This window comes from Vombatus ursinus, unplaced genomic scaffold (genome assembly GCF_900497805.2).
Source record: "Vombatus ursinus unplaced genomic scaffold, bare-nosed wombat genome assembly UNPS02014959.1, whole genome shotgun sequence".
NCBI classification, from domain to species: domain Eukaryota; kingdom Metazoa; phylum Chordata; class Mammalia; order Diprotodontia; family Vombatidae; genus Vombatus; species Vombatus ursinus.
In genome coordinates, this window is record NW_020954737.1 from 7,140,417 (window position 1) to 7,166,204 (window position 25,788).

The following is a 25,788-nucleotide window of genomic DNA, read 5'->3' on the forward strand; positions in this document are numbered from 1 at the left end:
GGCCTGACAGCTTGAGTTTCTGAAAAGTAAAACCATGATAAAAAGGGAACTAAGGTTCACAGCCTATGGCCAAGTCTTACAATCTAATCTTCTCACCTGGGGGTGGGTACCTTTTACCATCTTTACCTTATTTTTGTCAAAAGGATTACAAACCTCCTCTCTCAGTTCTGCTAGCTTCATTCCCCCATCCTTCCAGACAATAGAAGCTAGAAGTTCTTTCCCCAAGTGGTCCAACCAACAAAGTGGTACTGGAATAATTTGAATAAGCCCACCCAGATATCCTGAAGGAAAACAAGGGAAAGTGGGATAAGAGAACCAGTAAGGAAGGAAGCAGTAGTTCCTGAACTACAAAACTCAAGGTGCTAAGGAGGACTGATAGTGAGGGAGACAAAAAGTCCTGCATCTCCAAAAGGGAATAGTCTCATAGCTTCCCCAAGAGTCCTATGGCATGGGAGGATAGGTGCTATGGGAGCAAGACACAGGAGAAAAAGTTTTGTTTTTGTCTTTAATCAGAGGCACTCTGGCCTAGTATATGTTTTTGAACTGCAAATACTGCTAAAGAAAAAAGCAGACGCTTCCAAGTGCTCGCTGCATACTGACCAGGGGCTAAAGAAGTGACTCCTTAACATAGGCAAACAAAGATCACCATCTGCTGGAGAGTTACACAACTGCAGAAACGTCAGGAAAGGATCTAAGTTATACAGGACAGCTGTGCTAATTACTGAGCAAAAGGAATCAAATTTGCAGTGTTGCTGAAGCCAAAGAAGGATGACCTAAGCAAAGTAGTGAAGAAATCTTGGGGGAGCGAGCACCAAATGCTGGGAGACAAAGGCAGCTACAGGAGACAGAAAGTGGCCTCCCCACTTGCAGCTATACTATATGGAGTCTCTAAGGGATCAGGTGCTAGTCCTTTCTGTGTCCATTAAGTTGTAAATAAAACTGTTTTTATGTTTTGAGCCTCTAGAGAGTGAATGCTTATAATGAATGCATCCAACTCTTTATTTAGATTTTAAAATTATTTTGCTAATAATTTCATAAGAATTTTTTTTAAAGATTTAAATGGAAAATAGGAAGCATCAACCATAAATCCAGCTGTACATCCCAGAGCTGAACCAAAGGAAGTTAGATGACTTTCTTCTCTAGGCTAGCTGCACAGAGGTCCTTTATTTAAGTTTGTGAAAGAAATGCCTCCATCCCAATTTGACATAGCACAATGGACAAAGCACTGGGCCTGGAGTCATAAAGCCCTGAGTTCAAATCTGGCCTCAGAAACTAACTACATAACCCTGGGCAAGTTACTTAACCTATTTGCCTCTGTTTTCTCATCTGTAAAATGGGGTTAATAGCACTGAGATCTTCCAGTGTGGCTGTGAGGATCAAATGAGAACAATTGTAAAATGTTTAGCATAGTGCCTAGTTCACTACATAAATATTAGCTATTGTTGTTACTGTTGCCTAAAAAACACCCCTCTTGAAAAGACAGACAACCCTGGAACTAAAATCACTGCCTTGTGAATGTTAATGCTTGTAAGGGGAGCTACTGGCAACACTTGAGGGATAATGCTATTCAACCTGAATGGCAGCTGTGAGTCAGAAGAGTGAAAGGTCTCAAAGTATATATTATAACTCAACAGAACTGTTAACTAAAATTCTTGCCATGACAAGACAGCTTTAAGCCCAGTTCCAAAATGATTATATATGGTTTTGCAAACCCCAAAGCACAAAATAAATATTAACTATTATCTTGTTCTCTTCTCTTTTGAGATATAGTTCCAGGATAAGTCACTAGTCTATTAATCTTTTACATTTCATGTTCTATAGATTATTGCATGGGTGGACAAAATAATTGCTTTTTTTTACATGAATAAAATATTAGGATATAAAGCTCATCCTACGTATGGACTTCAGAAAGGAGAACTAGAATATTTATTCAATCCTATTCCTGTATGATTTTGATTTCCTCTATGTCCCTATAAAGTTTTGTTCCATGTAGCTTGTATTTGGTATGCCAACATCTATTTAAAAAGCTTTAATGGATGAAAGGCCTAGGCAAATGTGGGCAACAGTCTATGATAATGATCTGGTTCCAGTACAGTTTACTAGCTGACTACTCCAGGATGTTCAAAGGTCTATATTTTAGTATGAGAATTTTTCATCCATCTAATTCCAGCCACCAGTCAATGTCTTAGTAGGTACTAGATTTTCATTGCCTGCACTAACACTCTGCATTATTTTCTACCATTTCCTTGCATAATCTATATTACTAAATCTGGGCTCCTCAAAGATCAATCTTCTGTATTTTCAACTGGCAAAGACCTAGTCCTAAATTGCCATTATAACGCCACTAATTGTATCCTGTTTCCACAAACAAATATATGTAAATGAGCCATTTGTCCAGCCTCTTGTCTGTGTGCTCACATAACTCATGGGATCCCTTCTGAAATGCTAGGGACTTCCTCACTTTTTCCTGATTTCACAAGGATACTGGAACACTCAGGCTGTCTACTTGTCAAGTGACCAGACCATTTTCTCTTCTTATCATGAAATTTGCCTGATAATACCTTTTACTCTTGTGCCTCTTCAAAGTTCCTCAATGATTATTTCTGAGGCTTGCTCACATTTATCACGTAACTCTCCACTGCCCTTCGCACTTTGAATTCTTTAGAGAAAGTGTTATGCCTAGCAGACATACCACAATACTAGCAGATTATACAATTCTTCATTGGCAATACACGTGGTAGCCTATTTTGACCCCATATGTTCATTTCATCGGCCATTTGCATCATCAAAAATTTTGATCCTTTTGGGCGACCAAGAAGCAAAAGGGAATGCACACATTTAAGAACATTTTCTATCTTCCTTTGTTTCATGGTTTTCAAGGCCAAAAAACTATTTAGTATCAGTTTATCTTTCTGTACTTGACTAGACTATTCTTTAAACCCTAGACACAGTCTCTCTAGGACTGTACTTGAAGTTGGTCCAAAATGACAAAACCTGCAAAGAGCTTGTACTCTGCTGAGATAAACCTTTGAGAAGCCAGATTCACTGCAATAACAACAATAACAACAACTAACATTTACATAGCTATAGCACTATGAGGCACCAAATAAGGATTCTTGGAGTGACAAAGTGACAATAATAGTTTAGGAAAAAGATAGAAAAGATAGTTTAGGAAAACTAAGACCATACAGTCTATTTTTAGTCAAGAATTTAAGACCCTTTTGAAAAATCTAACCTTCTGGGAAGGAAATTTTAATAGTAGTAGTAAATGTTCATACCCTTTGACCCAGCAATACTTTCACTTCTAGTGCTGTATCCCAAGAGATAAAAATGGGAAAAGGACCCACTACAAAAATATTTATAGCAGCTCTTTTTGTGGTGGCAAAGAATTGGAAACTGAGGGGACGCCCATCAATTGAGGAATGGCTGAACAAGTTGTGGTATATGAATGTAATGGAATACTATTGTGCTATAAGAAATGATGAGCAGGCAAACTGCAGAAAAACCTGCTATTTTTTCTTCTGTTTTGTTTTGTTTTCTCTTTCTTGTGGTTCCTCCTATTGGTTCTAATTCTTCCTTATAACATGACTAATGTGAAAATGTTTAATAGGAATGTATAGGTATAGCCTATATCAGATTGCGCACCATATTGGAGAGGGAGGTGGAGAAAAATGTAAAACTCAAAATGATTGTTGATAAATCAAATTAATTTTAAAAAAAAGAAAAATAGTAGACTAGTCACTTCAATTAACACCAGAAGACTTCTTTTGAAGCTACCTGGAAACATCTTGAAAAGTACTCCTGGGGCAGCTAGGTGGCACAGTGGATAGAGCACTGGCCATGGAGTCAGGAGGACCTGAGTTCAAATGTGGCTTCAGATACTTGTCACTTACTAGCTGTGTGACCCTAGGCAAGTCACTTAACCCCACTGCCTAGCCAAAAACAAAACAACAACAACAACAACAACAACAACAACAAAAACACAAAACTTGTGGTTCAGTAATATAGCAATAAGAGAAGACTCCTAAAAACTCTGGAATATGCATGTCATGTCATGTTTCCTTGGTCCTTTCCTCACTGGCATTGTTTCCTCTACAAGCTTAGGACAACCTGGATGGAATATTCTACTTATTTCTCTATCAGTAACAGTAGTAGAAAAGGCAATGAAGGATACAGATCAGGGTCAATGGTAACCTACTCTTATAGTAATAACCAGTTGAATACAAACTGGACACTAAGAAAAGAAATCCTAGTTGGCAGGCCATAACAGCCATGAGAAAAAGCCACCAGTTTGACAGATGTGGAGATTATAGGAAAGTAGTTAGAACCTGTTGTGACACCCAGGGGCTCCCCAGGAGTGGAATGGTAGTCAGCTTCTCTTTACAAACTGCTCTGACTTCTCACAGGGTGTATTACTAGTCAAATACAAGAACTAGAAAGATGACAGAGTCAAAAGAACAGGACAGTCCAGATCTCTTGCACAATACTCCAGGAAAGATTGAGAAAGCATACCAGACTAAGTGGTAACACCGAAATCCAAGGACAAACTACAGTGAGTGCCTTTACTCAGTTCGGTTAGGCAGAGAGAACTAGCCAGAGGTCTGACAACACTGGAGAGGGGTTGCAGCTGGGGACTACAGCTTTGTACCCTGGACAGGGAACTCTTACATTTCTGGAGTGAGTCTACCTACATCTGTATCACTCTGTTCCTTTCAACAAAGCAACAGAAACTGTAGGGTCAGCAGCTATCTGCTGGAGCTCCAATCAGGGTCAAGCCTGCTGCTGTGTCACTTGCAAAGTTCAGACCAGGCAAGCAGCAATCAGACTTCGCCATAGACTTCTATGACACTGAGAGTTTACAGCTCTCTGTATGGAGCCACTCCAGAAGTCCTTGAGTTCAAGATCTGGTGGAAGCAGTAGTAGGGCTCCGGGTAATACAGGTTAGGACCAAAAAGGCCACATAATTCCTTGCAGAGTTGTGCAGAGCATGGCCCTAACACAAAGTCTCAATTCTACAAATGAGAAAAATGAGTAAATAAACAAAAAAGTGAGTGATTCTACAACATCTAAAGGTAAAGCTGAGAACAAAAACACAGCTTAGCAATAACATCAATTAGAATTCCTGGAAGAAATGAAGAGTTTTTAAATGATATAAATAAAATGAGAGCTCATGAGCTGGTGTCAGCAAATGACAACCCGAAGGCCAAATCTGGCCTGCCCCACCCTTCCCCAACCAGTTTTTTGTAAGGACTTTGAACTTATAATGGTTTCTACATTTTTGAGTACAATAAAATTTTATTTAAAATTTTAAATCTATTCTTTTGATGACAGTGGTGATGATAAAAAACCTTATCTAAGTGACAGACTCTTGTAAAATTACAATGAACCAAACAGAAATAAATTACTTTGAAACAAGAAGTGGGAAGAAAATAAAAAAACTAAAAAAATAGAATGTAACATGTGTCTCTAATAAAAAACAAATGACCTAGTACACAATTCAAGGAGAAAAAAAGCTAAGTATGACTGGACTACATGAAAATCCTTACTAAAAGAAAGCTGGTTATCATATTTCAAGAAATAATGAATGAAATCTGCACGGCTTATTAGAACCAGAAGGCAAAGTGAAAACAAAAAGCTACTTGTGACCTACCAAAAACCAAAAATTAAAACTCCCCAGGCATGTCAAAGTCCAAATCCAGAGATGTTCTACCAAAGAAAAGAATACTTTGAACTTCTAGAAAGAAAAGAGTTCAAGTACCAAGGAACCATGGTGAAGACCACTCTAAGACTTAGCAGTTGCCACTATTAAAGGAGAGGAAACCGTGGAACAAAATAACAGGCAAAAGATAAAGTCTTACAGCCAGGAAAAACTTCATTAAGTGGATGGGATGAAAAATGGGATTAGAAAGCACACTGGTATCCAACAACATGCCGTTTTCACGAAACTCACCTGAAATAAAGATTCACATAGATTTCTAAGAAGGGACTGAAGGGAAATCTATTATGCTTCAGATGAATTGATAAAAGCAGGGGGTGACAGTCATGACAGATAATATAACAGTAGAAGATTTGATTAGAAGACACAAATAGGGAAACTACATTAGCTCAAAGGCACCATAGAAAATTAATGTCAACACATACATACATACATATACATATATATACAAATATATTTGTAGGCATAAAAAAGTTAAAGTATTTACAGGAAGAAATAGAAAATAAACCTATAATACTGTACTCCTTTCAGGCTATATTACTGTATTTCCTCAATGTACTGTTTCAGACCTATACAAATACAATAAGGTAAAGAATAAAGCAGTTAAAGATGAAAGAAAGAAGGAAAGAAGCATTTATTAAACACTTACTATGTGCCAGGCACTGTGCTAAGAGCTTACAAATATCTCATTTGATTCTCACAACATCCCTAGGACATGTTATTAACTTCATTTTACAGTTAAGGAAACTGAAGCAGACAGATCAAGTAAACTGTCCACAGTCACACAGCTAGTAAGTGTCTCGGGAGGATTTGAATTTAGATTTTCCTGATTTAGGCCCAGCACTCTATTCACTGTGTCACCTAGCTGCCTCTCAAGAGAATTTAGAAAAGCTAGTTATTATAGATCTATTATGATCACTGAATGATAATTGAAAGGAACATACATGTTCTTCAGCAGTATATAGTACCTTTACAAAAATCAACCAAGTAAAAATTTCACAAATGCAATACACAGAAATATTAAATGAATCCTTTACCGATAACAATACAATAGAATTATACGCAACAATGGTCTTTGAAGAAAGCACTAAAACTAGCTGAAGACTAAATCAATCCTAAAGAATTAGGGAATCAAAAAACAAGGAGCAGCTAGATGGCACCGTGGATAGAGGTTGGGTCAAGAGGACCTCAGTTCAAATCTGGCCTCAGACACTTGACATTTACTAGCTGTGTGACCCTGGATGAGTCATTTAACCCTTATTGCCTCACCAAAAAAAGCAAAAAAAAAAAATTTGTTTCCGTTGTTATCTGACTCTCTGTGACTCCATTTGGGGTTTTCTTGGCAAAGATACTGAAGTGATTTGCTGAGGCTAATGGCCTCAACTGAGGAGCTGGGGAAAGGGGTAGTCAGGCCATGTTTAGAACCATAATTTCTTAGAAACACCAAATCCAAAAAAGCAGGGACAAGAGAAGAAATCTGAAAGGCAGAGGCACGTTTTTAAGCCAGAGAGAAGAGTACATATAAAGATCAGGAAACAAATTACTAGAAGTGCCAGAGTTCTTCTTTGTCTGATGTATTTCTGCCCCCTTTCAGTGTCCCCTTTTTACTGTTGTGGTAAATGTTTCCTATCCCTACCTCCTTGTATTGAATGTGTGGGTCTGTGAATATGTTGGTACATATGGTAAGATTCCTTGCCTTGCTAGTCCAGTGGAATTCTAGGATGGCAAATTTCCCCCTTGAATATATTCTCATTCTCAATGTCACTGTCTTTAAGTCTGATCTTATACATAATAAGAATAATGAGATTATGGGGATAAAGAATAGATAATACAGCTAACATTGCAAAGAGTCTTAAATTATTTCAAACAATATTTGATGATCACAAAAATTCTGTCAGAGAGATGGTACTATTAAATTCATTTCACAAAGGAGTAAACTGAGGTTCAGAGGGGTGAAGTAATTTTTCTGGTGTCATAGATAGGAATCCAAGTCCTCCTGACTCTAAGTATAACACTCTTTCCCATACATTATGTTGCCTCTTGAAACATGAAATAAAAGTCACAAGAATTCCAGGAAGAATCTTCCGAAGAGTAAGAATTTATAGGACTTTATTCATACTGTTTTCTGTTGCATACCAACATACTGTTAAGTCTCATTTCAGCCCTATTTTGTTCATGGTACCACTACTCTCTACTTACCCAAGTGGCAAACTTCGGTCATCTTTGACCTTTTCTCTCCCCTTACCCTATATATTAGATCTCAATGGGTACCCAAGGGTCAGGAAACACCACGAGGATTATTTTCCCTTTTCTCTTCCTGGCTAGACATTGACTCTCCCCACCTCCATCCCTACTCCCATAGTAGGGAACTCACTCCACTCCAACTCTCATGCCCATTCCCTCCTTTTTCCAACAGCTGTATTTGAATTTTCTATCTGTATTTTCAGTGCTAAGCACTCGTTCATAATCTCTAAAATAACATTACAAAGACATATGTAATAACATTATAACAACTTTGATTGTTGTATCTTAATCAAACAGACTTAAGAACTGACCAATGCAATGATCTATCATGATTCCAAAGAACTAATGATGAATTATGCTTCCCACCTCCTAATGAAAGGTGAGGTACTGAAGATGATACATGCATTTTTGGATATGAACAATTCAGGAATTTGTTCTGCTTGATGATGTGTATTTGTTACAAGGGTTTTGTTTTACTTAAAAATGCTTATTCATTCATTCTAGAAAGTCATCAAATCTTGTCAATTATTATAACTTTGGTAGTATCTTTCTCTATTTCTTAAATGTTAATATTAGAATCAGGGGGAGAAGAAACCAGTGTCCTTTCAGAGCCATAAAATCTTCAAAGAGTACTGAGGGAATGGATTTATTCTGTTCTGATGGCCTAAAGAGATGAAAAAGGGGGAAAAAATACACTGATGTTAAAAGGAGGAAAAAGGTGAAACCTGCTACTTCTCCAAAATAGGGTGTGCAAGAAGAAGACTATAAAAATATGGACGAAGAGGTGGGGTGAAGAAGGCATCAGATGAATTGCAGAACGAAATGAATTGATGAACTGGGCAGGCTGAACCCATATACATATACAGTTTAAAAATACATCAAAGTCAACAGGGAAATAAGTGAGGATGGGGGAGGGAGAGTTAAAGAAAGAGAAAAGGGAGGGTAAAGAATTAGAAGGGGAACTGAAAGGGAAGAATCTAAAGGAGTGTCTTAAGTTGCTACTTGGACAACTAGGGAGTGGTGAAATAAATTTTGTGTGTGAATATAATGGAATATTACTGCGCAATAAGAAATTGTGCCAGATCATTTCAGAGAATCCAGAGTACTTTGAACTAATGCAGATGAAGCAGGCAGTGGCAGAAGAATTTACACAGGTATAGCAAGACTGTAAAGAAAACCAACTTTAAAAGACTTAAGAATTGTGATGAAATCAATGACCAACCATGTCTCTAAAGGACCAAGATGAAAGCATGTTAGCCTGCTCCTGACAGAGAGGTGACAGACATAAAGTACACACATTTTTGCACATGGATATTGGATAGATTCATTACGCTTGATTACATTGTTACAAGGATTTTGTTTCTCTTTCTGCTTTTAGAAGAGGAAGAGTTGGGGGAGGGGAGGTTTGCAATAATGCCAAAAAATGGGGGTGGGGAGGAGAACTGTAACTTTTTTTAAAAAATAAAGGAAGTCCAGAAGGAAATAGAAAAAGAAGCCAATTCTGAAAGTAAAATGTAGGCTTTATTGTATAATGGCAAGAAAAACCAAGCAGCATGAATGGACTGACTTACAGTTCCAAAGAAAAATTCTCTTCTGCTATATACATGGGAACGTTCTTTTTGGGGGACAATAAAGTGTAGAATTTTAAAGGTGAAGATGATTTTGATGAAGATATAGGGAATATCGAAACATGGACAAAAGCATTTGCAAGAATGGAAAGCTCTTCAGAAAACACAGAAATCTGGGGAACTAAGATGAACTTCTGGTGATTAGGAAGTTACAAGTACATAAAAAGATGTATAGGTTATAATTCATTTTTATAGACGAAGCATACAAATGTGTTTGCTGCTTATCTTAGTCTTCTAGTAGGAAGTTTGCAGAAATTAAATTTGTGAAAGCTGTTGCGAATAGTTGTACTCAATACTACTATGACAGAGAAACAGAATTCCCAGAGAACGAAAATTTCATTCCAAATGCAAAAGTATCAAAGTTATAATAGTAGAACAACAGGCATTTGATTATTAGACCTTGGTGACAGCAACCAGATTTATAGAAAAAGTTGAACATTAAAGCTCATTATTCTTCCAACCATCCTTTCCTCCTAATTGTCCTTTATCAATGTCTATCACTGGGAGAAAAAGATATGTAGGTATGCAAAATTTGTGTGGCATGCAAAGTATTGCACAAAAATGGCTAGCATTATCTGATCTCCATTAAAAAAAAATACTACTATACAGCAGAATGCAAGGGAGTAAATAAATGAAGACTTGGAATAACATCACTGAAAATTGCTGAACCCAGCCCCACAGTGAATAACCACCAAAATATAAAATAATGATCAGTCCCAGTACCTTTTCCATTACTCTATCTTATAAGCAGAAAAAAAATTGATACAAAATAATAAAACTTACCGGTATTGCCAGCCAGTGACAAGGTTGGTATATTTCATCAAATAGCCACAAACATTTTCCATGTGATCACTGTTTCAAAAATAAGAACAGTCAGTCATAAAACAGTGAAAATCAAAAGAAATCCCAAGAAGCATACTATACAGCTGTGCAAACAGCTGAAGTCAGCTGTATTGTCTATAAATGGTTCAAACAATAAGAAAAGTTTAAAGTCATTTTAAAAAACTCAGACATTTAGTTTAACAAAACTTACAGCCATAGAACTTTACTTAATCAGTATTTTTTCAAACAAAGTCTAGTTATATTAATGGAATGACTTTTAAAATATAGCCAATGCTATAAAAACCAATGCTCTCTTTTTTTTTTGTCCAAAACTATAATTTCATTGGTGTAGGGAATTCCTACTAAGGAAACATGCTTCAGTTATGCAGATCAGAAACTGTTGTACAAACAGTTTTTGAAAGTTGCCTAATTCCTTAAAAAGTGAAGTACAGAGAGTTACAGAATCAGTCTGAGTCAGAGGTATGATATGAATCTGGGCCTTCCTGACTCTAGGAATAGCTCTCTCCACAATGCCATGCTATCATATTAATGTCAATGCTAAAATAATATTAATGTCAATGCTAAAATAATAGAAATTACAAATTTCATTGGTCCTGAAATAAGTTCTTATTCCACTATCAGAAACCTCCCCCCCATTTATAATAAAGCATTTCTGTTACTTTTATACATCATGATGTTATAATAAAGCGGTTCCTTCATTTATTTTACTAATTTACAGTAAGAGTTCCAAATAAATAGGGTTGTCAACCCTTAAACTGCCACCAACTAATTACACAAATGTTCAATAAATAAAAGATTTCCTCTTCTGGTAATATTACAATATAATAAAGTTTCAGATAATCAAATCTTTTACACAGCTTTTAGAAATTGTTAATTGAGTGAAACACTAATGCACTATTGGTAAAGTTATCTACCGATTCAATCATTTTGTAGAGCAATTTGAAACTATGCTCTTTGACTGAGCAATACCACTATTAGGTCTGTTTCCCAAAGAGATATAAAATAAAAAGGAAAAGGACCTATACATACAAAAATATTTATAGCAGCTCTTTTAGTGGTGGCAAAGAATTGGAAAATGAGGGGATATTCATCAATTGGGGAATGGGTGAACAAACTGTTGTATATAATTGTGATGGAATACTATAAGAAATGATGAGCAGGATGCTCTCAGAAAACCCTGGAAAGATTTACATGAACTGATGCAAAGTGAGATGAGCAGAATCAGGAGAAAAATTGTATACAGTAATAGCAATATCGTATGATGATCAACTGTAAATGACTTAGCTATTCTTAGCAATAAAATGATTCAAGACAATTCTGAAGGACTTAGGATGAAAAATGCTATCCACCTCCAGAGAAAAAACTGATGGAGTCTGAATGCAGATCAAAACATACTTTTTCTTTATTTTTCCTGTGCTTTTGTCAAAAACATTGAAGAGTAGAAAATCTGAAATACTTACCAAATTAGATTACCTAGATTAATAGCAGCGATTTAAAACCTTGTTTCATTCTACTGCCATTTGTCTTTCTTATTATTAACCATTGCTTCTCTCTTCTCCATTTACCCCAGCTTTTTCATCTTACAGCCATTTTGTTATTTTGACATTAAAGGTAGAATTTCAAATTATCCCATTTCTGGTTATCTTCTACTTTTTTGCATTTATATCCTATTCTATGGGAAATACAGCAATGCTGTTCAGTCTCATTAAGTTTAACAACATGTTTTGTTTTAAATAAAAAAATAATAAATCTACAAATACCATAATTATTTTTCTAGAATTGGAATATTTTTTTCTCTCATTTCTCTAGTGTTCTTCCTAACCAATTACAAAATATTTTAGGTTGAGGTTAGTTACTAACAATCACTCTGGATCAATAAGTGGGAAGTAGCCACATACCTCTTCAACTTCCATGGGATGTATCAATATAGCAAAAGTAACCTTTTTTACCCAATGCACAAAAAGTCTGCCATACTTAGCAACAATTAAAACTTCTGATAAATATCAAAAGGCTCACTATACCACACTATAAAAACAGAAGTGTCTGCTGTGAGCTTCCAGTATGAACTGAGAATAAAGGTGAATAAATCTGATGGGGAAAAAAAATGTTCTTTTTGACCCCTCCCTAACTTGGGACAAAAAGGAAAGCAAATTAGTTGGCTAAATAGTCTTAAAGTAATATTCAGGTAAAATAGTAATAACTCAGTCATTCAATTAGGGGGCTAATTGGCTAAGAGTATATGGAACTGAAAGAAAGATCTAAGAGTTTAATCCAGAGAGCCCAAGTAGGCAATTCCAAAATCAGCATGAGGCATTACGGAAGTAATGACACCATTATCTCTAGGTCCCATAAAGTACATACTTTCGACCTAAAGGCAATCAAGATGGGCTAAAGATAGGCTTGGGAAACTCTAGCTAAGGTTATAAAGTCTACGGGTCCCTACCACCCACTCCTTTGTGGAATTGGGAGGTCCACAAGAATGTAACTTTGCAGATATTTTCAGAATTTCCCAGATGTGTTGAACTGTTTGGATTTTTTTCCTCTCCTGCCTTGTCTCCACCGCCCCCCTCTTAAAAACATTCATATGGGTGTCTCTTTGGGAGGAAGATAGAGAAAGGATACTAAGAGAAAGTTAAGTGATGTAAAAATAAAAGATACCAATAAAAATGTTTTATTGTTTGTTTTTTAAAGAAACTAGATGCCAACTTACTGCCTTAGGTAGAAAGTGAGAAAGTGGAAGTGACAAGGAGAGGCAGTTTTTTCTATGAGTTTCCCTCTGAAAAGGAAAAATAACAGACTCGGTCTAAGGCTGGTTAGATGTATTTCATAAACATCTAAAATTACCTTATCTTACTGTATTATTTCTGAATCTGTATCATGGATTTAGGTCATTTAGTACAACTTCCTCATTTTACAGATGAAGAAACAGTTACTGAAAGGTTCCGTGATATGACAAAAATCATCCAAAGAAGCCACAAAGCAGAGATTCAAACCTACTTTTATAAACTTTTTTTTTAAATCCACCTAATAAAGAAGAGGCAAAAATATGGTACCAAGGAAGAAGTGTTGAATTTGTAACTAGGTTCTCAGGTTCTCTTTCCAATTCTCCTATAAAATAACCTGCATGATGTTAGGAAAGTCATTTAAATCTTCAAACCTAGTTTCCTAACTTCTAAAAATGAGGAGTGACATCTAAGGTCCCTCCCAAATCTAAATCTATCATCCTCTGATAAGAAAAATCTAAATCTGATAAGAAAAATCTCTAAGAGACTGCAACAACCAGATCACATTTGGGCAAAAGAGACCTTTCCAATTGGAAATGTACATTTTCTTGGTATAAAGAAGGTCAGAAATAGCTGACATAAGCCACCCTGTACTCAAAAGTTATTTCATACTTTTTATTAATAGTGATTTCCTTCTCAATTCCACCTTAGCCATCTGGACCTCTTTGGCCTATTTTAACAGACAAACCCATTTACCAAATGGACTTTCTCTGCAAATCCGCCTATTATCACAATACCAGCTTACAAATTCACAAAGTTTTCAGACTTACACTGTGCTTTAAATACACTGTCTCACTTGATAGAACAAACGGCCCTATGAGGTAGTAAGTACCAGTATGATTATTCCTATTTTGCAGATGAGGTAAGAGGGAGCCTAAATGATGTGGCCTTACTAGGGCTATAACCAAGTTACTAGTAAGTGGCAACATCAGCTTTTGACCCTAGGACTTCTAATTCCAAATAAAGTACTGTTTCCACTGCACTATACAGATTCACATATACAGTAATAAAAAGAACATGCAAATGACTAACTTTGAACATTGTTTAAGAAAAAGGAAGAAAGAAAACTGCATTAAGAAATTCAATCTCTATGTAGGGCAAGGAAAGATCATACTGCAAATACAAATTATTTTTGTTGAGAAGAATTTGTATTTAACCTGTAAAATTCAGCTCTAATTTGTAGCAAATAGCAATACCACTAAGACACTTCAATGGATATATATAATTTCATCAATGCAGACTGCTTTCTCCAAAGTAAAAATCATAACTTATCCACACTTTCTCATTGTGTCTCTTATTCATGCCCTCCTATACATCCTCTACAGGAAGTCCATTCAGCATGTTAAGGGACTTCCTCTAGTACTTCTCACATTATATGGATATTAATGGGCACAGCAAGCTATCTATCAAACTTTTCTGATTATACATCTCACTAATGATAGAAAGATATTTTAAAGCGCTTACTATATTCCAAGGAGTAGATGATTACAACACTTATGCCACTACTCTAGCACAATTACTCTCGTACAATTTCTTGTTCTTAATTTGTTGCATGCTACACATACCACTGTGCACTTCTCCACAGTAATTCTCTGGAGACTGAGTTTGGCTATGAAAGAGAAGAGAGATATAGGGTAATAGTTTTGTGGTAATAGCAGGGTCAAGTGCACATTTTTTTAAGGATAGAGAACCTGGGATCACTTATAGGAACAGGGAAAGTGCCAGTGGATAAAGAGAGGTTGGAAATTGTTAGTGTAAGAGAAAGGAAATGATCAATGGAGCAAGCTCCCAAAGGAGGCAGGACGGAGAGTTAGCTTTAGCCACATCTTCCTCAGAGACTGGACTAAAAGAATGGAAAATGGTGTCAAGAAGTTGTTAGCCATAGAAAAGGGGAAAAGAGGGAGCTCATGGCAATTGCTCTCTTTTTTGAGTAAAGGATGAGGTAAGGTCTTCAACTTTGAGGATGGGGGGGGACGTGATGATATGAGGCTTAAGTTAAGAAGTTTTGTAATAGTCTCTGTGAGGAATGAGATAGAATCAATGGCCTTTCAGAGCCTATAAGATAAAATTAAGGCATTTTAGTGTGGTATTCAATAGTCTTACAAGTCTAGATCTAATCTCCTTCTTCCCACCCACCATACTGTCCTATACAAACTCTATACTCCAGCAAACACACACACAGAACTGTGTGACCCTGGGCAAGTTACTTAACCTCTGATTGCCTGACAAAATGGATCCTCTGGAGAAGGAAATAGCGAACCACTCGGTATCTTTGCCAAAACAACCACAAATGGGGTCCCAAACAGTTGGACATGATTGAACAACTCTTCAATTCTACCTCCACAACACCTCAGGTTCCAACACTTCCTCTCTACTTACAATGACACCACCCTAGTTTCAGCCTTTATCCCCCTTGCTTAGACTATTAAGGTAGCCTTCTAACTACTCTTTTTACCTCCAGCCTCTCTGACTTCTCTAATCTATAGGCACCAAGACACCAAAATAAATCTTCCTAGTGAATAGCTCTGACCAAATCATGGTCTCGTTAAAAAACTTGCTGTTTCCCTAGTTCCCAATAAGATAAAATACAAACTCCTAAAATGTAAGTTCCTCTACAACAGCAGTTCTATTTGGTCTCAGGACTCATTTATGCTCTTGTGATGTTTTGCATGACTGTATATCTATGATCTATGTCAATGCTTGCCTTCTCAATGGGGGAGGTGGGGAGGGAGAGAATTTGGAACTCAAAATTTTTAAAAATGAATGCTAAAAATTGTTTTTACATGTAATTAGAAAAACATTTTTTAAATTGTTGATGATCTCAAAAAGGTTCTATCTATACCACATTAGAAAAGAAAAGCTCATCAATTTATTTAAAATATCAATTAATATCAAAAATATCAATAAATTAAATTAATTACATGTTAAGACAAAACAATTAGTGGAAAGTGTGGTATTATTTTACATATTTTTGCAAATCTCTTGAATATCTGGCATCATAGAAGATCTTCCAAATGCTGCCACATTTCAATATACAATATCAAACCACATTCCTTAATATCACCACCAGTTTCATCAGATGTCTTTTAAGTATTGGGAAGCTGTCCAATTCACAGTGCAGCATAAAGGTTTTCTACAACTCTAATTTTCACTTGAAAGCTTGAAATTTATCATTAGCAACAAATACTATGAGTTGTTTTCCTTTAAGTGACAGGCACATTTTATTCATTTTTCCAGAAAATGTCTGCCAAATAACCCTAGTCTGAACAATCATAATTCACCTGTCATTCTTTCAAGTAAAAATGATGTTCCATGAAAAAAGAGAATAGTTCAGCTTACAACTCAAACAATCCTATGAGTGCTCTTCCTTAAGACAACCATCATTCTGTGATATGCAGAAGTGTCTTTTGCATGCTTTCTATTTTTAGCACACAATATTAAAAAGATGTGTATTCAAGGGTCAAGACTTAATGAAATTAATCATTTTCATTACTTCATCAAGGACATTCTTATGTGAAACTGGTATTTTTTTTTTTTACTTCAAGCACATGGCCACGAAGAATACAATGACTAAAATAGTTTGGTGCCACTACCCTGATTGTGCCAGTAGCCCCGACCATCATTGCTGTTTTTTTTATTTTGGTGAGGCAATTAGAGTTAAGTGACTTGTCCAGGGTCATACAGCTAGTACTATGTGTGTGAGGCCAAATTTGAATTCAGATCCTCCTTATTCTAGGGCCAGTGCTCTATCCACTGTTCCACCTAGCTGCCACTCTTCATTGCTTTTATACCAGCAATGTAAATGACAACACAGTAGTTAGATGTTAAACCAGGAGATTTAAAAAATATTTCAGCACCACTACTAGTGTTTGTTATCAAACCTCACATAAAAGATTATTTTCAATGATTAGTGAGTGTTGCTGGAGGAATATAAGCAAAACAGCAAATCCAGCAACATCTGTAGATTAATCCATCTGTACAACAAAAGTATATTTCTGTAGGCAAGCTATCAATGCAGTCTTCACATATGCAGCTAAATCTTTAATTCACAGGTCATTTAGCTTCTGGAAAACTCCACTGTATACTAATGGGAGAATATATATCTTCGTATTATTTTGAAAATTGTTTTGATCTGGGGGACCCCCAGGAGTCACAGATCACACTTTGAGAGCTGCTGCTTTACAACATGGCTCCAACCTACTTGTCCAACCTCATTTCAAATGACTCTCCTTCACCTTCTCTACGTTCGTTCCATACACATTTCCTCCAAGTCTGTGCCTGTTGAAATTCTCTTCTTTCAGCTGCCACCTCCTCTACCAAGCTATCCCCAGCTGTAAGTGACCATTCCTCCTAAAATTTTCTGAGGGTGCTTCAAGACCACTCCTCTGATTGTTATCATATTCTACCTGATGACACACCATATACAAATTACATTTCCCTCTATTATTCCCTCTATATGTTGCTCGTGGGCCCAAGACTATCATGTTCATCTTTGTATACATAGCAACTTAACATTGTTGCATTGTACACTGCAGGAAAATAAGTGTTCACTAGATTGAACCACATGTTGTATTAGTTTTACGTCACTCAGATATAATATCCAAGAACCAGAACTCTGCTCGGTCAACCACATGATTCTATTCCAATCTGGCATCTTTCTGCATCCTTACACTCCATTCTTTTAAGTCTTTCACATCCTTCAGTGGACTGAGCACAAGTTAACAGAACACTTTGGGTTACCTATCATCGTCACCTCAGACAAAGCATTCTGCAAAATACCAGGCTAATGGCAGGATTGTGCTATTCCTATATACCTCAGAATTTCCCTATACCCATAACAAGATATTTACACAACTGAGTCTCCCACTACTATAAATAAAAAATGGAAATTCAATAAGCACTATATTTTATCCTAGTTACCCCCAAAAGTTAGGGTAGCCAGGATATCCAAGCATCAGATCAGATGAGGACGAGGTCCTAACTTCCTTTTCTAAGACTCTATGATTTTACATATATTCTCCCATTATGTCTTATTGGCATAAGTTTTATTGGAGACCACTTATTTTAAACTTTTTTCTCATCTCCTTCCTTTGTGCTTTTAGAATCCAAAACTTCTCCAACATTTGATGCAATTGTTTTTTTAAAACCGTCTTCCAGTTAACATCTGAATACCATTCATTCATTCGACATTTACTTAACAAGCATTTATTAAATGTCTACCTGTGAAAGATGCTGGAAATACCAAACTAAAAAGCAAAAGTACTCATATTTGGAGGAAACAATATGTACATTAGGAAGTACAAAAAAGATTCACCCTAATTGGGGAGGGAGTAAGTCATATCAATATTAGTCAAATATGGGCCTTTTCTAAGATAGAACATGACTACGTTTCTAGAGAGCTAGCCACACTCTTAACAGAGGACATCCTCTACCATCCTATTTCAATGCCTCTTTGTGGCATGGAGGTGACCCTAGATTCTCAAGGCCATGCTAAACTGGGCACAAGATCTGACAGATCTTACCAGCCTCAAGAGCTTCTCCGTATGGGCCTGGAGACACAGGATGTCCATGTTGTCTGAGCTCCAGTTGAGCGAAATTCAGAGGCTAATTAATTCATCATCAAGAGGTTAGCCACAATGTAATGGATTACATTTAGCCACCACAATTCCTAAGGTGTACAGGTGTTGCAATCTGCAGCAACACAAAGTGCCCAAACCAAGGAAATTATGGATGTTCTAAAACAGTAACGACACATGGCAACATGATGGATGAAAATCTAGCAGTATAAAGTACATACTGGCAAAACATTCAATATAAATCTAAAGTCCAAGTCACGACCTTAATTTTAGTTTTTCAAAGACTTTCTTTTTAACACATACTAAATTAAAACATATAAAGAAAATTAGGTGCCCCGAAACCTCATTTATCTTTTTAAATTTGTTTTTTTGTTATATTTTAAGTTCTGAACTGTCTCCCTCCCTCCCAACACAGCACTAAAGAGGCTCACCATTTGACATACATGTGTTAAACCATACTGTGCATACTTCTATTTATGAATTTCTTTTCTCTGGAGGTTAACAGCATCTTCCTTCACAGGTCTTTTGTAGTTGATTTAGATATTTATAATACTCAGAAGAGTTTAGCCATTCACAATTATTCTTTGAACAATATTAATAATATTGTATACAAAGTTCTCTTGGTTCTAGGGGAATTAGTTCTACATATTTTCCAAACAACTTAAGTTTATTCCTTAATATACTATTTTTTTTTTATTTTGACCACTTTTTGTTTGAAAGCTTGATAAAATGTATTATGTAGTAGCCTGTCTTATGAAACAGATGGCACAGGATTTGATTTTTTTCTTTATAAATGTCCATTAACAAAAAGTTAAAGGATAGCATGAAGTATTGGAAAGATGAATTAAGAAGACCTGGGTTCACTTCTTGCCTATCTATATACATTTAATTTCTTTGAGCCTCAATTTCTTCAGACTTTAGATATAGATAATACCTGTAATATATCTACTTTACCTGGTTAAGAAACTCAAATGAGATGACATATACAAAGCATTTTGCAAACTTTGAAGCACTATATAAATGACAATTGTTATTATTACCCTAAATACTCAGCTCCCTCTTTGAATGTTTTCAAAAGCATCCTTCAAGACCCCTCCCAAGGTCTCCATTTTGGGAAGAGGCCCAGGCCAGCCACCTCTCATTCTCTTCTGGCTCTGCTTTCTGACTCTGGACTAGGACATCATTCCTCAGTATTGACAGTTTCCTCTTCCCTTCCATTTCCTCCCCACCTCCCACCCCTTTTCAGCACCCTTTTTCCTTCATTAGAATAAGCTTTTTAAAGGTGGGGATGGCCCATTTTTTCTCTTGGATGTGTATCCCCAGTACCTGGAATAAATGCACCTTGCCTGCCTGCCTCAAGTCCCTCAGTGATCCTAACCAGACTAATACATAAAAACCAATAGTGTAGGATAAAGGGTCTACTCCCCCCTCTCCCCCCGCCAATTCTTTTGTTTTTTCTTTCCTAGAAAGCTGAAAAATTGATATAGTTCCTAAATCAAAAGCAAATCTCAAACCCTAAATCATTACACTGTGCAGTAATACAAGTCTGTCTCCTTTTTAGTTCTTCCTAAGTTTTCAGATATTAGTTCTCCTCTATTTACTTCTAACAGCCTTCCCATCCCTCCCTTAGAATCTACTAATTCCAATATGATGAACTCCAGTTGTGCATCTCCAATTATCTATTGGTATTTCAAACTGGATGTATTGTAGGCATCTCAAACTCAACACACCCTAAAATGAACTCTGAAAGGACTTTAGGTACAGTCATTTTGGATCTGACTTCTCTGGCCCTTTAACACAGTGCCCAGCACATAGTAGGCACTTAATAAATGTTTATTGATTACTGATCAACTTGTCCCTCAAACCCAGCCCACTCCTGAACTTCCTCATTTCCAGTGAAAACACCATCAACCTTTTAGTCAACCAGTTTCATCCTTGATTCTTCACTCTTCCTCATCTCATATATCCAATCAGCTGCCAAATCTTGTCATTTCTACCTTCACAACACCTCTTCCATTGGTTCCTTTCTAATCACCACCCTAGTGCAGGCTTTTATTACTTCTCTCCTAGAGTTATTGTCACAACTTCCTAATTGCTCTTCTTGCCTTAACCTCTCCCTTTTCCAATCGATCCTACACATAGCTACTAAAATTAGCTTTCTAAAGCATAGATCTGATCGTGTTATTCCCTGATTCAGTAAACTGCATTGGTTTTCTATTACCTCTGAGATCAAATACAACCTCTGCTTGGCCTTTAAAGCCCTTCAGAACAGGGTCCCCAACCTTCTTGTTATATGTACACCCTTCTCTCCCTCAAGGATCCAGACTGGTCTTCTGCTCCCGAGACGCCATCACTGTGTCTCTATTCTTGGCACCTTCGCACTCACCCAATATGCTCTCCCTCTTTACTTCCACCTCTCAGAATACAAATTTCTTTTAAGGCTCGGCATAACCGAGTGCCACCTTTTACATGAGGCCCTTCCAGATCTAGTGACAGCACAACCCTTCCACCCTAATTACTTTGTGTATGTTTTGTGTATTGTAGGGAGTTGTTTTAGGATAGAATTATCAGCACACTAGATCTCAGAATATTTGTTTTCTTCAAAACTCTGCTCAAATGTCACCTATATGAAGCCATTCCTGATCCTCCCCAACTGCTACTACCCTCCCCCCATAAATTTAGCTTGCACCTGTGTATATGTGTATTTGTAAAAATATGTGTGTGTGTGTGTGTGTGTGTATTTTAAACATAGTTATTGTCTCCCATGACAGAATGTAAGTTCCTTGAGGGCAGGCTGTTTCATTTTTTATCTTGGTATCCCCACCACCTCAGCAGAAGCCTGTCAAGTGGCAGGTGCTTGATACATGTCTTTGGATTCATTGATAACATTTTAAAAAGGGAAACCACTCCAAGTAAGCTTGAGTATAATTAAATAAATGCCAATAAGGCTGTAAGTGAAAGAATTGAATCTTACCTCAGATATTTTGCACCTTTGTGAAGCTGGACAAGCAACTTTACCTTTATGGGACTTGGTTTCCTCATCTGTAAAATGACAGGTTTGGATTCACGACTTCCAAGTTCTCTTGCAACTTTAGGGCTATGATCTGATTAAAGTGTGTGATTTTAGTGCAGTGACTTGTGACACTATTTCCAGGGCTCAGAGACCTTGTATGCTTACTTCCTGGTTTGGGTCCATATTTTAGAGAACTGATGTTGCCAGAAGACTGACCTCCACTTAAGTGGAATGGTAATATATCAGGTTTCATAATGAACTCAAAAACAATTCTTTTCCAGGATATAGAGAAATATCATTTTGGATTTTTTTCTGGACATACCTATAATGGGTATTAAATATCTTCATTTGAAAGATAAGCCCACGATGATAATAACAGCTATCATATTTAAGGATGGTATTTATATGTGACTAAGCACTTTACATGACATTTTATCCTCACCATAACCCTGAGAAGTAGGTGCTATTATTATCCCCATTTAAAAGCTGAGGAAACTAAGGCTGAGAGAGGTTAAATGACTTTCCCAGGGTCACTTAGCTAATAAGCTTCTGAGACACGATTTGAACGCAGGTCATCCTGACTCCAAGTCTAGCAATCTACTACAACAAAATCTCCTTTGTTGACTTAATCCATAGTTTATTAACAATAAAGTTGAATTCCCTAATACTTAATCTGTTTATACACATATTGAATGACTGAAATGGAATGACAAGATTTGAGAGTGAGCTAGCTGAAGTGTATCTATATTTGCCTTTATGTGCAAACATGTATCCGTACAGAGATATGCACACACCTCCCACTCAAAATTCCGTTTCATAATCCTATTCGAGAACATTAAAATCAAGGAAAAGGCTTGGAATAATAAATAGAAGCTTAAAACTCAAAGAATATGGAATCCATCCCCTGAGCAACTAAGAATCATTTCTGCAAGGGTGATTTACTGAATCAATTCATTTCTAATAGTGAGGATGGTTATCTTGCCCTATCAAGAGCTTCAGAACCAAGGACTTCCATCGCTGCTAAAGAAGACCCCAGAGCACGAATCAAGGGCAAAGTCACTCAGCGTTTTTAACTTTTCTCACCTCCTCTGATCCATTCACAACAATGGACATGCTAAGCCCGGGAACTGGCCCATTCTCCAGAATCTCTCCTAAGCTGCGCGGGGGTGCTGATCTTCCGATCCCACAACTCCCTTATCGGGCTCGAGTTTGGAAGCCCTAGATCAGGAAATCTTGCCGCTGAGGCCGAGCAGAGGTCACAGGGCCGAAAGGTGGAACCTAAGGCGCCGGTCCCCCGCTCCCGCCCCCAGAACCCCCGGCCCCGGCCCCGGCCGCCGCGCAGAGGGACGTACCTGTACTGCCAGCCCTTGGCACTGCTGGTCCTGCCGCCACCGCCACCGCCGCCGCCGCCGCCGCCGGTCCCCCCCGCGCCGCCGCCGCCGCCCCCGCTGCTGTTGCTGCTGTTCTTGTTGTTGAGGGTCGCTGCCGAGCCCAGGCTCTCCAGCTTTCCTTCACTCTCTGACACTTTCATGGCGGTCCCCGCTTCTCCCGCCTGCATGGTCCCTCCGAAGCCCACCACCACTCCGGCTGGGTGGGGGAGGCGATAATATTGCGCTGGAGGTGTTGGGGGTGGGGCGGGGCTTGTTCTTTTTTTGGGGGTGGGGGAGGGTAAGGGAGGGGAGGGCTTTTCTTTTAGGTTTTGGTTTTTTTTTTAAACGGCCTGATCCTAAAGGGATTCGCCCCAAAAAGCCTGCCACGGAAGGAGTCGGCGGCCGAAACGGGGACCACCCAAGGGACAGGGAAACTGAGTCCTCCTAGGAAGCGGCATTTGTATAAAAAAAGGTGGGGTTAGGGCAGGACCGGTGGGAAGGAAACTTCCCGGGGCGGCCAGGGCAGGGAGGGAGAAAGGGGACGGGGCTATCCAAAAGGCAGATCTTCCTGGGAAATAAAACAACCACTGGGCCCGGAGGGCTTGGGGACATAGTCCAGGGAGGAACGGAAGCTTCCCCGGGATCTAAGAGGGAGGGCAGGATGCCCACCTCGGGCTCGGCTCTGTCCTCAGGCTCGGAGCCGCCGAGCCGGGAAGGGAACCCCGGAAGCGAGGCGGGAGGTACGGAGAGATGGGGGGCGGGGCAGGAGAGGGTCGCACGGTCCCCCGCCCAGCCGCTCGCGCCCGGGCTGAGGGCGGGGCGGGGCGGGGCGGGGCGGAGCCGAGCAGGTGGGGGCTGAGTTCCCTCGAGGCGGGGCGGGGCCGGGGGAAGGAGGAGGAGCCCCCTCGACCTCTCCCCCCCCAGCCCAGGGCCGCGGCGGGGGCGGGGGCGTCTTCCCGCCCCCGCGAGGGAATCCTCGGGCGCCCGGGGCCAGACTACGACTCTGGCTTCCCCGGCACAGCCCCCTCAACTCCACCCCCGCCCGACCGCCGACTAGCCCACCTTGCCTCACCCTAGGCTCAACCGTCTCTTCCACCCTAGCCTCTTCCACCGCTTTCCCTTCCGGGTTAGCGAGTGCTCACTTCCTCCCGAAGGTGAAGCTCTTGGCGCCATCTTGGAAGAAGGCAAGAGGGGAGGGAGGGCGGTTGGCAGGGCGAGCTGAGTTTGGAGCGCGGCGAAAGTGATGGAAGAAAAGCCGGCTTCTGGATGCCAAGTCTTGCCTCTCGTGTGACCCTGGACGAGTCTCCTAGGAGAGCAGCTGGTGCGAGAATCAGCCAGACATGAATTCGATTCTGTGTGTGAGACCTTGGGCAAATCACTTTAACTTCTCTGAGCCTCAGTTTTTCCCCTCTCTGAAATGGAGATAATAATAGCACCTATCACACAAGGTTATGGTGAAGGGAAATAAAGCTTTTCCTGTGTTAAAATGCTGTGACGGTGTTAGCTATTATGAACTTGTCTTTCATTCCTCCAGGAAATTGCAGAACATTGCCCAGATTTGTAGGATTTGCCTCCCTTGAGCATCTTTAACATGAGTGAAATTACAGCATGCCACCCAAAAAGAGAATAGATCAGAAAAGAGAAGGGATCAGAAGAATGGAAAGACTGCTTGTTCTGTACCAATGCCCTTGGGCTGCAGTGAGAATATGCTTATCAGTATTTGAATGTAAGGTGAGCTCCTTGAGAGTAAGGATTGTTTAACTCTATCTCCAGTGCCTAGCACATAGTAGGCACTTAATAAATGTTTGCTCATTTGACCATTAAAACCAGACTTCAAGGGCCACAGGGCAGAGACTCAGATAAATTTTCCATGTTCAACAACTGTTTAGTCTACAAAAGGTCACAGGATGATGGTATTTAGAGCTGGAAGAGATCTGAGGGATTTTAGAGATGGAGGAAAATCACTTGCCTAATCACAGCACCTAACAGATGAAAGAGAGTTCAGAGGCCATCCAGTCCTTTTAACACCCTTCCCCAAGTCTCTATGCATCCTGAGGCCTCCCAATTTCATTATTTAAGGTATATAAACATCAGTGATGGTAATGATGGCTCCCAACAGCCTCTCAGATATAGCTACACTTGGAGCAACCAAGTTGTTCCTGGATCAAGCCAGGAGCAATAAGGATATAAAATAGCAAAGGTAGAACAAAAGTGGCCCATCCCTGGAGGACTTTGGTACCAAGCAGAAGCAGCATACCCCAACCTTGCTGTTCATTGGTACCATGAGTTATGTAGATCATGCAGGTCAAGGAAATAATAACATGTGCTAGGTGCTTTACAAATATCTCATATTTTCCTCACAACAACTCTGGAGGGAGGTACTATTATCCCCATTTTGCAGATGAGGAAACTGAGACAAGAAGGATTAAGTGAGTTGCCCAGAGACACAATTAGTGTTTGAGGCAGGATTTGACATCAGGTCTTCCTGACTCCAGGCACAACAATCTATCTACTGTGTCATGTAGCTTCACTATAGTGCACTTTACTGGCTCTAAGTGTTTTCACTTCAGAGGAACTGTAACCCTAGGTTATAATATTTTAAGTCTAGAAGAACA

At 38.7% G+C, this 25,788-nt stretch overlaps 1 protein-coding gene and 1 long non-coding RNA gene across 3 annotated transcripts in view; one reads left to right on the top strand and one right to left on the bottom strand.

The window, feature by feature from the left end:
• OSBPL11 (oxysterol binding protein like 11) overlaps positions 1-23,585 on the bottom strand; it is an 82,065-nt gene extending 58,480 nt beyond the window's left edge. The window contains exons 1-2 of one of the 2 annotated variants that reach the window (XM_027845244.1): positions 23,156-23,585; positions 10,372-10,440 (exon numbers count right to left, since the gene is read on the bottom strand). In XM_027845244.1, the coding sequence (XP_027701045.1) occupies positions 10,372-10,440; positions 23,156-23,361 (275 nt within the window). In that variant the 5' untranslated portion in view covers positions 23,362-23,585. Of the gene's footprint in view, positions 1-10,371; positions 10,441-10,621; positions 10,692-23,155 lie in introns of those variants that run through there. The other variant, XM_027845245.1, reaches the window with a different exon arrangement.
• Positions 23,558-24,663, top strand: LOC114030431. The gene is made up of 2 exons (XR_003567607.1): positions 23,558-23,645; positions 24,275-24,663. It is a non-coding gene; the product is annotated as an uncharacterized LOC114030431 (long non-coding RNA).
• Positions 24,664-25,788: the final 1,125 nt, after the last annotated feature.